General features: G+C 38.4%; 1 protein-coding gene across 3 annotated transcripts in view; it reads right to left on the reverse strand.

Moving 5' to 3' along the window:
* The window catches only part of adka (adenosine kinase a), a 173,703-nt gene that overhangs the window by 21,710 nt on the left and 137,239 nt on the right, over nucleotides 1-14,754 (reverse strand). For all 3 annotated transcript variants that reach the window (XM_058794894.1, XM_058794895.1, XM_058794896.1), the window contains exon 8: nucleotides 4,400-4,435. In XM_058794894.1, the coding sequence (XP_058650877.1) occupies nucleotides 4,400-4,435 (36 nt within the window). The remainder of the gene's footprint in view (nucleotides 1-4,399; nucleotides 4,436-14,754) is intronic.

Consider the following 14,754-nt stretch of genomic DNA (forward strand, 5'->3'; position numbering starts at 1 on the left):
CAGAGAAAGGCAAGAGCCCTTCTGGGAATAAAGAGGCTTTCTGTGCGCATCTCTCCTGCAGACAGGTGCTGCGGTTGGGGGGCAGAGGGCTATGGAGACTGTTAGGAGCAGCTGCCGTGGGATGCGTGCTCCCATGTTGCCGTTTCCCCCACTGGCGCTAACTTGCTCCAGCTAAATTGAGTAGGGGGCTTTTAATCACTTCCCCAAACACAGCCTCTAATCACCACTAAAAGGTTGATCGTTCCCAAGGAGGAGAGAAGGGAGAGGCGTTGTGGGAGTCTACAGAGGTGCTAATGGAGAGGTTAATACTGTGATACTGGATTCCAGGGCTTGTTGAAGGCAATTTGTCACTGAGACTGAATGTATAAAGTGAGATGAGTTGAGGCTGTGGTTTAGAAGTCATGTTTCTTTATTGTTTTAAAGAGAGATTTCACACAAAAATTAAAATCCAGTCATCATTTACTCACCATCATGTCATTTAAAAAATGAGCCTTAAAAGTATACACTTGTTGCTTGAAACAGATATGCGTGTTAAATTGGAACTATTTTTTATAAATATTATAATCAAAATCTTTGGTGGTAAGATGAAAGCATGAACAACAGTTAAAGTGCCCTTATTATGGATTTTTGAAAATTACCTTTCATGCAGTGTGTTACAGCTCTAAGTGAATGAAAACGGTAAAAATAGCTGTTTCTCTGGTAACGCTGTACACAAAGCAGCACTGTGCTCACAAACACTGCTTTATCAGGCATTACAGGCATGATGAAATTAAAATGAGACCAATCGGACCAATCACCACCAGTTAGAGTCACGCAAAGGAGGGGTTTGGAAAAATGAATCGCTGAGCGAATTGTTTGGGAGTCATTGAGCAAGTAAGGTAAAAATAAATGCATATTATTAGACAATGAAAGTGTTTTTTGACCTTACACGCATGTCAACCTGTTGTTGGGGACTCCCAAAACCAAAATATGAACCTTTCATTACCCATAATAGGGACACTTTAAACAATTATCAAAAACAGACCAAATAAATTCCTAGAGTTCCATCATAAAGTTACATGACTTTGCCTCAAGGCACGTGATGAGCAATTGGCTCAAGAAAGAAAAAAAAGTTGCTGCTGATCTCTGGCAAACAAAGTGGTTTGCATTTTGAAGTGTTTTGAAGTAACTCATTAACTAAAAAGTGCCACAGCAGCTGGGACGGATAGGTTGGGACGTAAATGCTGCTTTTCCCCCCCGTAATTTCCCGATGGCTTTCTTTCTTTTGTGTAACACCAAAGATTTTTTGGAAAATGTTTTTGTTAGTGTTGGTTTTGGACCCCATTAACTTTCATTGTATGGACAAAAGCTATTCAAATATTCTTCTAAATATTTTCTGTTGTATTCTACAAAAGAAAGTCAGTCAGTCAGGTTTGGAATGACATGAGGGGTGAGTAAATTATGACAGACGTTTTGGGTGAACTAACCCTTCAGTGTAAAAGACCAGACTTCACAGTTCCCTGCTAAGGTCTCAGACACATATTAGCATATTCATGCCATTGACTACTTGCTACTCAATAGCTGTGTTTGATCAGAGGGGTGTGTAATGAAGGTTTTAAGCGTAAAAAACATAATAAGCACAAGCTTAATTAAGCTTAACCATAATATCTCTCCATTCACTGGTAACCATCAGTTCATGAAAGCCATAATGTAGCTGTCAGTGATTATCATAAGAGATGTTCTCCTTTAATAATGATGAAAGCAGGCGAAAAAAAACCCTGCCTTATTAGGGTGTCCAATTCTGTGTCCATATTAAAGCTAATAAAACAGCTCCTTCATTGTAATCTGTAGGAGGAACAGCAGCCAATAGAACATCAATTACCCTGCGGCAGATTCAACATCTAAGGGTATTTAAGTAAAACAGATGAGGATCGGATCACACTGCGAGCCAGATCTAATGCCGGCTCAATACAGAGAGAAAATAACACACTCTTATCTACCTTCTTGAGATGTAAATTGATTTATTAACAAGGCATCTCTTTGAAGCAAGGGAAATGGATTGACGCTAAGCAGACGTGTTTGATTTTCACTTTCATAAAGCGTGTAGATTTTCACGAGATGCAGAGCTGTATTGTAAAAACACTCTTCTTTCACACTTCTGAATGTTGCCACATTGTTTAAGATGTGAGAAAAATATTATCTTTACAAAGGTACAGCATGTCTAGCAGCGTCTGCTAGGGAGTTCTTTGGATAATCACAGAGCTTATTGGAAGTTTGTATTGAAGAACAGGCTTCCTGGGAAGACTACGAGATTTAGAGTGCCTACAACCACAATAATGCATATCATTATCCAGGTTTCCATCCATGTGTTTTATGCAAATTCTGAGATATTGCATAAAAATGCTGGGAGGATATCTCAATATAATGAAACTTAATACAATAATAATAATAAAAAAAAATTATAAATCCAAAATGCACCTTAAAAATGTCTAAAATTTGATAAAATATATTTAATAAATGTTATATTATATATTTAAAAAATTGGCAAGACCTGGCAAACTACCATGAAAACACGTTCCTGAAAAGTATAAACCTGGTGGATGATTTAAAAAAAAAAAGTGTTATAAATGAAGCATTATATTATATTATAACAGAAGGTTATAAAAGGCAAGCAAACTTCAAAAAAAAAAAAACTAATTTACTGAATAACTTCCTAAATGTCCATTTAAAAAGTCAGAAGTAATTAAATAATATAAAAAGGACCACAGCTGCTACAATTTCCATTTCTATTTTGCGCCAAGTGACGATTTTGTTCTCCTAAACACTGGAAACGTTGGTTTATTTGAAAACTGTTTTCACAATATTATGATTTTTCGAATAAATTAAATTCCCAACTCGGATGGAAACAGCTTTTGTGGCTTTATTGCTTTATTACCCAATAAAATAAAACCTCGGTTTTCGCTCTAGGTACGAGTGGGGTACAAAGTTTATTGTCGATAAACGAGGGGGAGCACATCTGTGATGTTACGTACCACATAAACTGAGAATCGGTCTGCAGACGCGCAGATGTGGAAAGTCAGCTGATGTGCGGAGGCGTGTATGAATAAGATCGAAAGACAAAAGATGACACGCTTCTTAGCACGTTTGGGGCCTGAAACTAGAGCGTTTTCTCGATTTCTCTCTGTCCTGTCACTAAATGCTTACATTTCAGCTGCCATACTCTGTTGAGATGTTTATTTCTGAAGCAAAATCAGGGGCAAAGACTCGTATGTCAAAGATTCCCTTTTCTCTGAGCCCTAAATCAACATGACGTGTGTGAAATCAGTGAAGAGGTACTCACAGTGTGTGACAGTGCTTGCCATTTATATATTTACTCTGTGCGATGCAAGCTCTCGCCCCCTCCTCTATCTCCCTGGCTCACGAATTGCTCCTCCTCTCTCTCTCTCTCTCTCTCTCTCTCTCTCCCTCTCTCGCTCCTGCATGCTCTCTATCTCTCCCTCCTCTCTCTAACTTACTCTGCTGCCAGAATCTGCTTTGCATTCCAGTCACGTCGATCGCACCTTGAGTGATCCTGGAAGACAATTATTCATACTGAGACGAAACACATTCAGGCGGATAGCACTGCATTTGAAAAAAGATAAGCCACTTCAATTATTTAAGCGTGCTGTTCCTAAACTCACATTTACTTTGCTTATGAATTCACATTTAACCCCCCCCCCCCCCCTCCCATGTACACTTGTGAATATGAGACGAGAAACACTACTATTACATTTGCATTTCCCTGCTATTCAGAGAGATAACTCATATTGTTTTGACGTGTTATGTGCAAACAAGGCCAATCAGTGTTTCCACATTCTCAGACTGGAGGGGAAGGTGATCCAGTATTTATGAGCGGATGCGGCGCGGTATAATTGAGCGTAATGCCGCGGCGGATCCTCATGCGGTCTAATGAAGCTAACAAGGTGGGTTCCTCGACAAAGGCACCTGCCAGCCCTGCCCAGTACACCGACAGAATTGAAAGCAGCCCCTGAGGATTTCTTTTTCTCCTCCCAAGAGCATTCTCAAAATTCAATAAATAACATCTGTAGGCGATGTTGGGTGCAGACCTGGGAGGAATGCGTCATAACAGAAAAGGAGGGAGAGGAGAGAGAGAGAGAGAAAGAGGAGAAGAGAATGTGTGAGAGTAGGGGAGAAAATGTGTTTGTGTGTGTGTGTGTGTGTGAGAAAGAGAGAGAGTGTGTGAGCCAGAGTGCTGGCTGAACAAAGAAACCATGACGACTGCCAGGTTGCTATGGCGACCACTGCAAGGGGGCCAAGAGAGTATAATAGCACATCAATCACTGTCCGAAAAAGAACTTCATTATCAGCTGAAAAATAATCCTTTAGGATCTGTTTAGTGTGTGATCCTCCATCCACTCACCTCAAAGCCTTGTTCTCGCGCAAACGCGGCGGCCTCCTGCAAAACAAAGCACACATGCAGCATTAATTAATGAGAGCTTAGTGTAGCAATGATATTATTTCATTTAGGACACATTTCAAAGCTCTGTTAGAGTATGTAGAACAGGATATACATTATATAACCTTCAGTTCTTTCTCCTAAAACCAGTGGAAAATTAGTTTTTCTTGACCTAATAATTCATCAAACTTGTAATTTATAAAATTAAAGAAAAACTGGTTACAAGCATGCTGATACAATTATATATCAATGCATTGAACACCCCCCTCCCCCTCCCCCTCAGGGCCAACTAACTTAACTAGTTGCATATTAGCATGCCTATTATTAACATATTGACTGTTTATTAGCACTTAAACACATATTCTGCATGACCATATTCTACATCCCTAATCCTACCCAATATCTATTAACAAGCAGCAAATTAGGAGTTTACTGAGGCAAAAGTCATAGTTAATGGTTTATTAATAGTGGGAATTGGACGAAAATAGCGTGATTGCAAATTTTTCAGATGCATCTATGAGATGCAGACTCACACACAACCATGTGGGGTCACTCTCACGCATTCGGCATGCTTTAAATCGCGAATTATAATATAATGAATTAAAATATTCTGATGTGTCACAATGTATCCAATGTATGTTTATGGTATGATAAGCTAATATCGTATTGTAAGCTAGTTGCAGCGAATGTCGTTCACACCAATGACAAAAACAATAACTATATCAGTGACCACACCAATGGACGATAACGGGCCTTTACTCTGGATAGTATGTACATTTGCAATGACGCTACCGGTTAAAAAGACTGTTACATAAAATACCTGAAGCTCAAGCAAGATGTATGAATAAAACCGCTTTATTTCAGATAATAAAAGGGCTCTGTGAGGGTTAAAAGATTCCAATTACGTGTGCTGGGCTTCACCCTTTGCTCGACTGAATGGCTCTAGGGACCGGTTGTGACAACCTCGGCCTTTAGAGAGGAAGAGGGGGTGGAAAGAACCAGTGCTTCATGGATGTAAGGGGCCAAGACCACCTGCAGTCTGTCTGTCTGTCACAGACACTGCATAATAGAGCTGAGACATGTGCATTAATCTATAATAGACCATCTGACGTCACTCAGAACACTCCAACCTGGCATTTAGCTGTTTGTATTTGGTTCCAGTCAGAAGATGTTCCCTTTTCCGGGTCACAGAGCTGCAGCTACACCCATGTTTGTGTTCACTGCACAGAGGTCAAACACTCCAATGTTAATCTTTGTGCCATAAAGTTGGAGAAAAACTCCAGTCCCCATGGAGATAACCCACCACTAGGTTTCATGACACCAATTACAGCTCAATGATCTGATAATGCAGCCATCCAGCAGCTAAGGTGAGCCACTCTTTTATTAAGAGTGATTAAGCAGCATTATTTCAAGATTAGCTCCAGGAATTAGAGTTAATGCAACCCCACTGGAAAACTGCAATAGACCCTCTTTACTAGGCAAGTCTATGGAAATGCTGGATTTGTAATAAATCTACACTTTAAAAGTCACTCTATTGGCACAACAGACTAACCAGAACCATATCCAAGGCTTTGTGCTTCATAATTAGGAAGAAGATACAGAGACATGTCAAATGACAGGAGCCAATCTCATCATATTCTGTAAGGAGATAAAGGATTAAATACATGTTAAGGCTGCTATCACACAAGACTTTGTACTCCACCGACTTCCATTCATATGTATGCAAATACAATTTTTACATTATTGTTTGGAATCAATTTGGAATACGCAAACTTATTATTATTTGATATTTATTATTTGCTAAAAAGAGAAGCCCTAGGTCTAGAGCATGACAATAAATGCATCATAACGTGTTTACGGTAGGTTTCGAAGACATTTCACATGCTCAGAGTGAAAATGGCTTACGACAGCTAAATATTTTTCATAAACAACGAATCTTCTCACAAATCATTTTTAAAGGCTAATTAATTGATTTGGTAACACTTAAAGCCTTTATGTATAATTGCCTTATGTATATATTTCCCAAATATTTGACCATCTGCTATGATCATACAGACAGGTAGTCCCGCTCCAAATTATAGAGTGCAACAGTCGGGATCCCGAAGAAAAAAAATCTAGTTTATTTTCCTTCATAGGGGTATTGATTTTTAATGATAACTTTCAAACATAAAGATTCCTGGTGAAATATATATTGCCAATAATTCTGTAGCGAAATCTCAGCCAATCAGACAACTGGTCTGAAACTAGCAAATATTTACAGTTACATATATTTTTACCTCGCCTCATTAAAGCTGTTAGGTACATTTGTCTTTTTGTCTGTTTTTTGCTTCACATCAAATTAATGTACATGGTTTGTTTCATGCCCTACAACTCTTTAACAAAGGTTTTTAAAAATCCCTATGGGAAAAATGAATTGGAAAAATATTTCCGCCACCAAGGCAGCTAAAAAACAAAAAAGTGGGCATGCAATGCTCCACTTCATTGGCTGAGCCAGAAGTTGTCATGTCAGGCAACTGAAACAAATGGGCTGAAATGTTTTGAAGGCACCACAGAACCACAGTGTTTGTGCAGTTCATGGATTAAACCTACAAATTGCTAACTTGTTGTGTCTACAAATTAAACTTGCAAAGTATGGTGTATACTGGATATGGTGTAAAAAAAAAAAAACCTTACGCTCGACAGACTCGGGAATGGCACAAAAATAGATCATGAAAGAAGATGGACGGAGAAGAACAAAGGTGGCATAGAGGAGGTGAGGAGTGTCAGGGTGAGTGCACACTGACATCTGGTCTGGGTTAGAAATGTGGCCCTGACAGACCGGGCCGGGGAGCTCGCGAGGGCCAACCTCACTGGTTATTTACTTCAGCGCCCACTTTCATCTCCATCCTGTACGGTTATCCATGTTGTGATGAAGCTTAAAGCAGAAAATGAAGAGAGTATTTCTCTTTGTGAATCGGGCCAGTGGGTTAGCCATGCCAGCTGCAAGACGAAGGGACCTAAAAAAGACAGTTCAACAAGATGCACCGCCTGAGGGATGGGCTGAGCTCTAAAATCATCAGCTAGCTAAACGAAGAAGAAAATAACAGCAGCAAAAACATACACGCACACAAAAAACGAGAACCAACTTGACCACACAGTCATAAGATGTTATTTTTCCCACATTGTTTTTGCGCTGGTGACATAAACACTGGTGAACCAGCGGGAGCCCAGACAGAAAGAAAAACAAAGATGCAACTGTTGGTTACTCACAGGCCAATCACAGTGCAATTTCATTACGTTGTCTCAAACGTCCCACGTAATCCTGCGTGAGGCAGGACTGTATGGCCACAGGCTGTGACTGTACCAGAGGCAGTGCCGTCTGAGGGGGCCGGCAGATGGTTATTGATACAGTAATCTGGGCAGGGGAAGGGGAAGATTAGAGAGAAGAAAGCCAGCACTGCTGAGGTGTTAAAGGTACTCCCGAGAATCCAGCAGGCCAACTGGAGCGTGACACGCAACCGACAACAAACCAATAGAGAGAGACAGACAGAGAGACGGACGGATGGAGAAAGAGAGACGTTGAGAGAGCGACAAACAAGCCACAGAAGACAGGCCCTTTTGGTGGAAATTTATCTAAAGCCACTAATCCTATACTTACCACCACCAGATGCAATTACTGCTAAAGAGCTGGGAGTAAGCGAAGCCTATCCTAGACACCACTTCCATTACTGATGACATGTCGCCCAGATATAGCCGCAAACAAAGCTTAAAATTACATCAGGAAATAGCTGATCGGCAGCGAATGACACAGTGTAGTGGTTCCATCGCTAGGCTGCAAACCCAAAGGTCACAGCCTGAGGTTGAAACAGTAAAGAAGCAATACATGAAGTTACTGAGACCACCTTCCAACACTGTGACCTTGAGAAAGACATTCCTCATATGTCAATACATTTCCTACTGAAATAAAGTTAGGGCAAGGCATCACTAGTTCTAAAAACCATTTATAAAGCATGTAATATGACACCGCATACTAGAAATATCTATCTATCACAATAGGGATATATTTGATGAGATAATAGAAGATATGTAAGAAAAGAATATCAGAAATGGTCTTGTACTAGGAGGCCTTTATTTAAATTTTATTGTTTGATTTTATTATGTGTATGTATATGAGTATTTGTGTATATTTATGTATATATTGTTTTTTGCATGTAAATGTATATGAGCATTTAAGTTTGTGTCATTATAACTAGTTATATTTGTTGATTATCTATCATCTATCAATCAATCCACCCATCCATCCTCAAAGCTAATGGATACAAATATTTCTGCAAATTTGTATCCAAATTGGCTCATGAAAAATACATTAAAATTCTCAAGCTTAAAAAAATATGCTGCTAAACAATAAAATTTTGCAGCCATGTGAAAATGTTGGCAGGGCAAACAAAAAATAACTACTGGCTTTACCAGGCCTGCAGGAAAGAAAAAAAAATCCTTATTGAGTACAGCACTCTGTATCACTGTCACACTTGGGTTTATGATGCTTCATTTTAGATACCACAGAGATCTGAGAGGTTGAGAAATGCTACGGGCATGTTCTGTAATTCGGCGTGAGATGTGTTCTGGTATCCTGGACGTGAGCGTGTGCTGATGCTGTTTAGAGCGTGTGGGATGATGGATGTTGATGTGGCTGCAGATGGCGGGCGTCCAGGTGGACTGCAGACTGCAGAGGCAGTGAGTTGGGGGGGGGACTGGGACTGGGCCTGCTTTTCCTGCGGCTCACCTCTGCTAACTGCTCTACTCCCGCTGGCGACGAGCATGTGACAATTCAGAGGAGAACGAAAACATCCACAGGGTACATCATCAAAAACCCCCACACTGCAGCCATGATAACAAGATCAAAACATCCCATCTGCATATAAAGTGACCTGATCTAAACCACGATTAAAAATGTGTCTTTAATTGTATTGTATTTTATTAAATGTAATTTATTCTTGTGAAGCATAGCAGGCATTAGTTCAGCCTTCAATTCACACGATCAATCAGAAATTATTCTAATATGCTGATTTAGTGATTCATTATTATTGGTGCTGGATTATTAATAATGGTTCTTATTATCTTTTTTATTTTATTATGTCACTGTTGAAAATAGTTGTGCTTTTTAATATTTTGGAAACCATGGGACATTTCTTTTAGGATTATTTGAAACTTCTGTAACATTATTAACGTCTTCACTTTCACTTTTGGGCAATTTAATGCATCCTTGCTAAATACATATAACTATTTCATATTTTATATCTCATTTACACAACACTTTTTATAATAATAAGAAATATTTCTTAAGCACCAAATCAGCACATAATTGACACTAAAGACCAGAGTAATGGCTGCTGAAAATTCAGCTTTGCCATTACAGAAATAAATTACATTTTAACATATACTAAAACAGAAAACAATCATTTTAATTTGTAATTATTTGTATTGATATTTCACAATATTACTTTATTTTTCATTAAATAAATGCAGCCTTAGTGATCATAAGACACTTCTTTCAATAACAATAAAACCTTTTTTGAAAGTAGCATATTGTAATGATATAACATTCTAACATTTTAAGGGTCCAAATTTGATTTGGGTCACTATACTGCATACGGATAGAGAGAAGAGTGTTGAATTAAAAAAAAAAAAAAAAAAAACACCTTTACACATGCTGTCATTTTGGGATGTTAATTTAACTTTCTTCTCTCTGGCAAGTGGAGAGCTTAAAAAAAAGTGTCTCCTGCTCTTGATCTGCTCTCCACCTTTTGATTCAGCTTGCAAGCTGAGAAAGCTCTACCTGAGCTCTCTGCTGAGCACTTCAAACATGTCTTTGTTAAACAATGCATGAGAAGCAATGACTAGCTGTAATGATATCATTACCAGAATCATGAGTGCTGACTACCGTCTCTCCTGGCCTGTATGGCATGGCCTGTTAAGAGAGCTGGAGAAACAACAACAACAACAAAAAAAACCCAAAACATCCCCGCACTGGGCACATGACATCTCCCTCAATGACAGCCTTATTAGCACAATCCGAGTACGTTCCGATCACTTTCAAAGCCTGCCATTGTCCGCACTTCATCAGGAATGCAAGTTAGCACATAAACAAGGTTGTGGGAATCTGACAGTAGCTCAAGCTATTGCATGATTAACACAGGCTAACGGTAAATATAGAGACCACACACACACACACACACACACACACACACACACATATAAGCAAGGCCACAGAGTTCCAGACTGGTCTGACACACACACACATACAGATGAAGAATGACGTGCTGCTTCAGATGAGTCAACGGTGCTTGTTCGATGTAGTCATCCTCAGGGGAACGTCCACAAACATCCACAAACAGGATAACAAAACCTACTAGAGGAGCTGAAATGGCTCAAAAACATTACATTTCTCACTAAATTTGAACAGGTTACATCATAAATCATTGCTATTCTTACATCATGACTATTACTTAATACTTAGTCATTAAAAAGCAAAGAACTTCCTTTTCTTTTGTTGAAACTCTTGACAATAAACACTGTTTTTACTTCTACAAGCTTTCAAAAGGAGTAAAAATTTAAATTAGTAAGATTAATTAATTGGCCAAATTTGAACCAATTTAAAATTATTAGCATTAGTTGATTAACAGATGTAAATCTATTCAAAGTCTACCAACTGTCTTAAGGAAAGGATAAAAAACATTCAGCAAAAAAATATTTTAAATATTTAAAACTGTTAAAAAAGTATTTTTATTTAAAATAAATACATTAAACGAAACTCAGCAAATCTTATTCAGTTAACCTGTATTATTATACCACTGGACACCCTGCTCTTTTATTTATTTATTTATATTTGCTTCTTATTTTTAAATCAATAAGCCACAAGTTACAGTGATTTTACCATGGTAAAAAAATCATATTTAAAATGCCTTAAGGTGGCAAAATCCCTGTAACAAACATACGGCCTTAAGTTGCTTACTGCTTATAAAGAATAATATTATCAAATAGTATTTAATAATAATAATATCATCATCATCACTATTATCATGAACAAATAATCTTTAAACAAGTATAATACGCTTAACTGTAGGCTGTTTACAACTGTCAAACAACGTCAAATTTGCTCATTAATACAAAATGAATATTTTACAATAATAATTTTACAATAGGGCTGCACGATACTGGAAAAAACTCACATTGCGATTTTTTTCTGCGATATATATTGCGATATGAAAAAAAAAATCAATGATTGGGGTGATTTTGTAGGTGAATAAATCAGTATAAATAATAAGAAAATTACAAACAAATATAATAGAAAAATGATACAAATGAAATAAACAGTGCTTTATATTCTTTAGGCAAGTCTAACAGTATTCAGGTACAGAAATTGAATAATCAGATGTAAAATAACACTGCATAGACTTCACTGTATAAATTAAATGTAATAAATCTGTGTTAAAGCTACAAAAGTGATTTTGGCTGAAGCAGAAAGCCTCAGGAACATTAAACTGCTGTGAACCAATATACTATCCATTTTATTTCTCAATTGTTTACCTTCACCTAAGCCATAAGAAACTGTGTTTACAAGGATACTTGCAGAGACATGCATTTTGACAGTTTCGCGCGTATGTAATTTCAGACACAAATAGAGATGAACGGAATTCAGTGTTCACATGCATCTGTGTGGCTCTCACCGTGTCTACACTGGACGCAAGCGGCATGATGCGACAAAATACAATAGAACCCATTATAATCAGTGATGCTTTCTACCGTGGATGCGGTGCGCACCACAAATCCCCGAGAGTATACCTTAGTTCTTTTTATGACGTACTAACACAAAGGTCACATGATTTGCAACGGTCGCTTTTTTTCCGCGTACAGTGTAGACAGCCTTGCTGTTGCGGCGTGAGGCAGCATGACACGACAGCTGTCGTGAAAATTATCAGTATAAATATAACGATCAGTGTACTAAACATCGCACATCCTGCGATGTGACTATCGCGGATGTGCACATCGCGATATCGATGCTGAAACGATGTATCGTGCAGCTCTATTTTACAATACATTCAATCATGGCTCATCCAATCAGAATTTAGAACCATAACTACCTGTTTTATGAATTGGCTTTTAACAGCCTTGTATAATGCGTCAGCTGAACTAAATGGTGAACGATAATAGTAAAGTCACTAATGAGAGGTACTTCACTGCAGACAACATAAGTACCCCAACACAAGAGAAAATCAATATGAGACATACATTCACAGATATATATGTGTGTGTGTGTGTGTGTGTGTGTGTGTGTGTCAGAAATGACCGTGAAACCCTTCTGTTACCCAAAATGACTGATGTGTGGGGCGTCAGAGCGGGTTGGTGTTAAACTTTCCCAAATCATCCTGGCAACAACCAGCTGACATCCTACACTCAACTCCACAGTGACAGAAATACACTGGGCTCGGTGGCAGCTATTGATCGGCCCTCAACACAATACCGTCTCTTCCATCCATCATCACTCTGCGTCTCTAAAGAGAGCTAGGCACCTCTGCCGCTGTCCCTATTAAAGGCAGTGCTGGCCCGGGTTCACTCTCACCCTCAAATCTGTGTTATGGAACTCCCCATCAAGCTGAAAATGGCCTCTGCGGCTCAATGTGAGGGATATTCTGGGGAAAGCCTCCTGAGTCCTCCGATTATAGTGGTTAGCTCAACTTCCCTATTGTGACCCTATCTGATCCAGCAGCGACACATACAAGCCCACAACTATCATCCCTGAGATATAAAAACTGACTAGGATGGACTATAAATCTACAGAGGTATTTGTGTTTTATGTAAAGAGCAGATACATTTGTGATGCATTTATGATGATTTTTAAATGTAATAATAATATTTCTAATTTTACTAGCATAACTTATTACAACAATCATCATAAACAATCTTCAAAAAGTAGTATAGTTCATACATTATGGCAGTAATTTATAACACATTTATGGGATTTTTTTATACATAATTTAAGCACAAAAGATACATAATTATAAAATACACAAAACAATTCTGATACTACTACTACTACTACTAATACTTATAAAACCAATAATAAAAAAACCATCTACAATCTTTGTCCAAACAATATAACTTATCTTGCTTAACATGATTAACTTGGGATTTTAAATATAAATTTCTCAACTTTTACAACTTTCTCAAGATTGGAAAAATATTGCTATTCATATTATAATATTACTACTCATATTATAATATTACTACTAATAATGCTAATTAATAATAACACAAATACTAATAGTTATATAATCATTTTTCACCGCGGCAATACGGTTTAAAAAAAAAAAAAAGAAGATGTTAGCATCTCTTGCTCTCTGAGAGCAAATCACTTGTCCTACCACTCCTAACTGTCTCTCCACACAGCGATGTCTTGCAGGTCATTGTATAGGGGTCGAGAGCAGACAGACGGCTGTAATTGAGTGCAGTGAGTGGTGCAGTAAAGCACTCGTGAAGAGTGTGCATCGCGTGAGTCTCCCTGACAGCATCCAGCTCCAGCATTGTTTTAATTATCTCACCTTGCATCTCTCTCTCTGCCTGTCCCCCTTTCCTTCTGCTCTGAATTCAGACAGCTGCTTCCAAACTACTTTAAAACATTTTTTGCTAACCATGTAAAACAGCACCAAATGTCTCAGGAAGACTTCTAAGCATCTCAGAGGGGGCCTGCACGGCTCAGAGCTCTGGAAATGTCCGTGTTTGATTGTCAACAAGATTTTTAGAACTTGACATCTGTCTCTCAATATTTGTGTGTGTGTGTGTGTGCGTGCAGCTGTCTGAATCAGCTGGGAGATGGGGGCCCAATGTCAGGCATATCCCTCATCGCCTCGGGCTTCCTGCATGAACTGTCCGTCACCTACACGCAATCAGCGGGGGAGGACACACACTCCAGCACAAGAAAATATCACTGTACTGTAGATATGCAAACATGCACGTATCCTTCCACAAAGAAAGCACAGTGCTTTCTGTCAATGGACGAGTCTACATGTAGAGCACCAGACAGAGTCATAATTAGGCCCAGACGGATTCTGTCCTGATTTTGGAAGAAAATCTGTGGAATAGATTTACTTACGTAAATATGGTAAAAGGTCTTAAATGGACCTGAGAGTACTGCAGGTTTATTGGTTGTATAAAGTATAATCACACTGGCTAAAATATTGACTCAAAAATATATTGGGAATATATAATCTGCTAATATAATGAATTCAACAGTGCTATAAGCAAGTTAATATTGAGTAACAGATTTTAGATAAAATGTCGGA

This window comes from Onychostoma macrolepis, chromosome 13, assembly GCF_012432095.1.
Source record: "Onychostoma macrolepis isolate SWU-2019 chromosome 13, ASM1243209v1, whole genome shotgun sequence".
NCBI classification, from domain to species: Eukaryota; Metazoa; Chordata; class Actinopteri; order Cypriniformes; family Cyprinidae; genus Onychostoma; species Onychostoma macrolepis.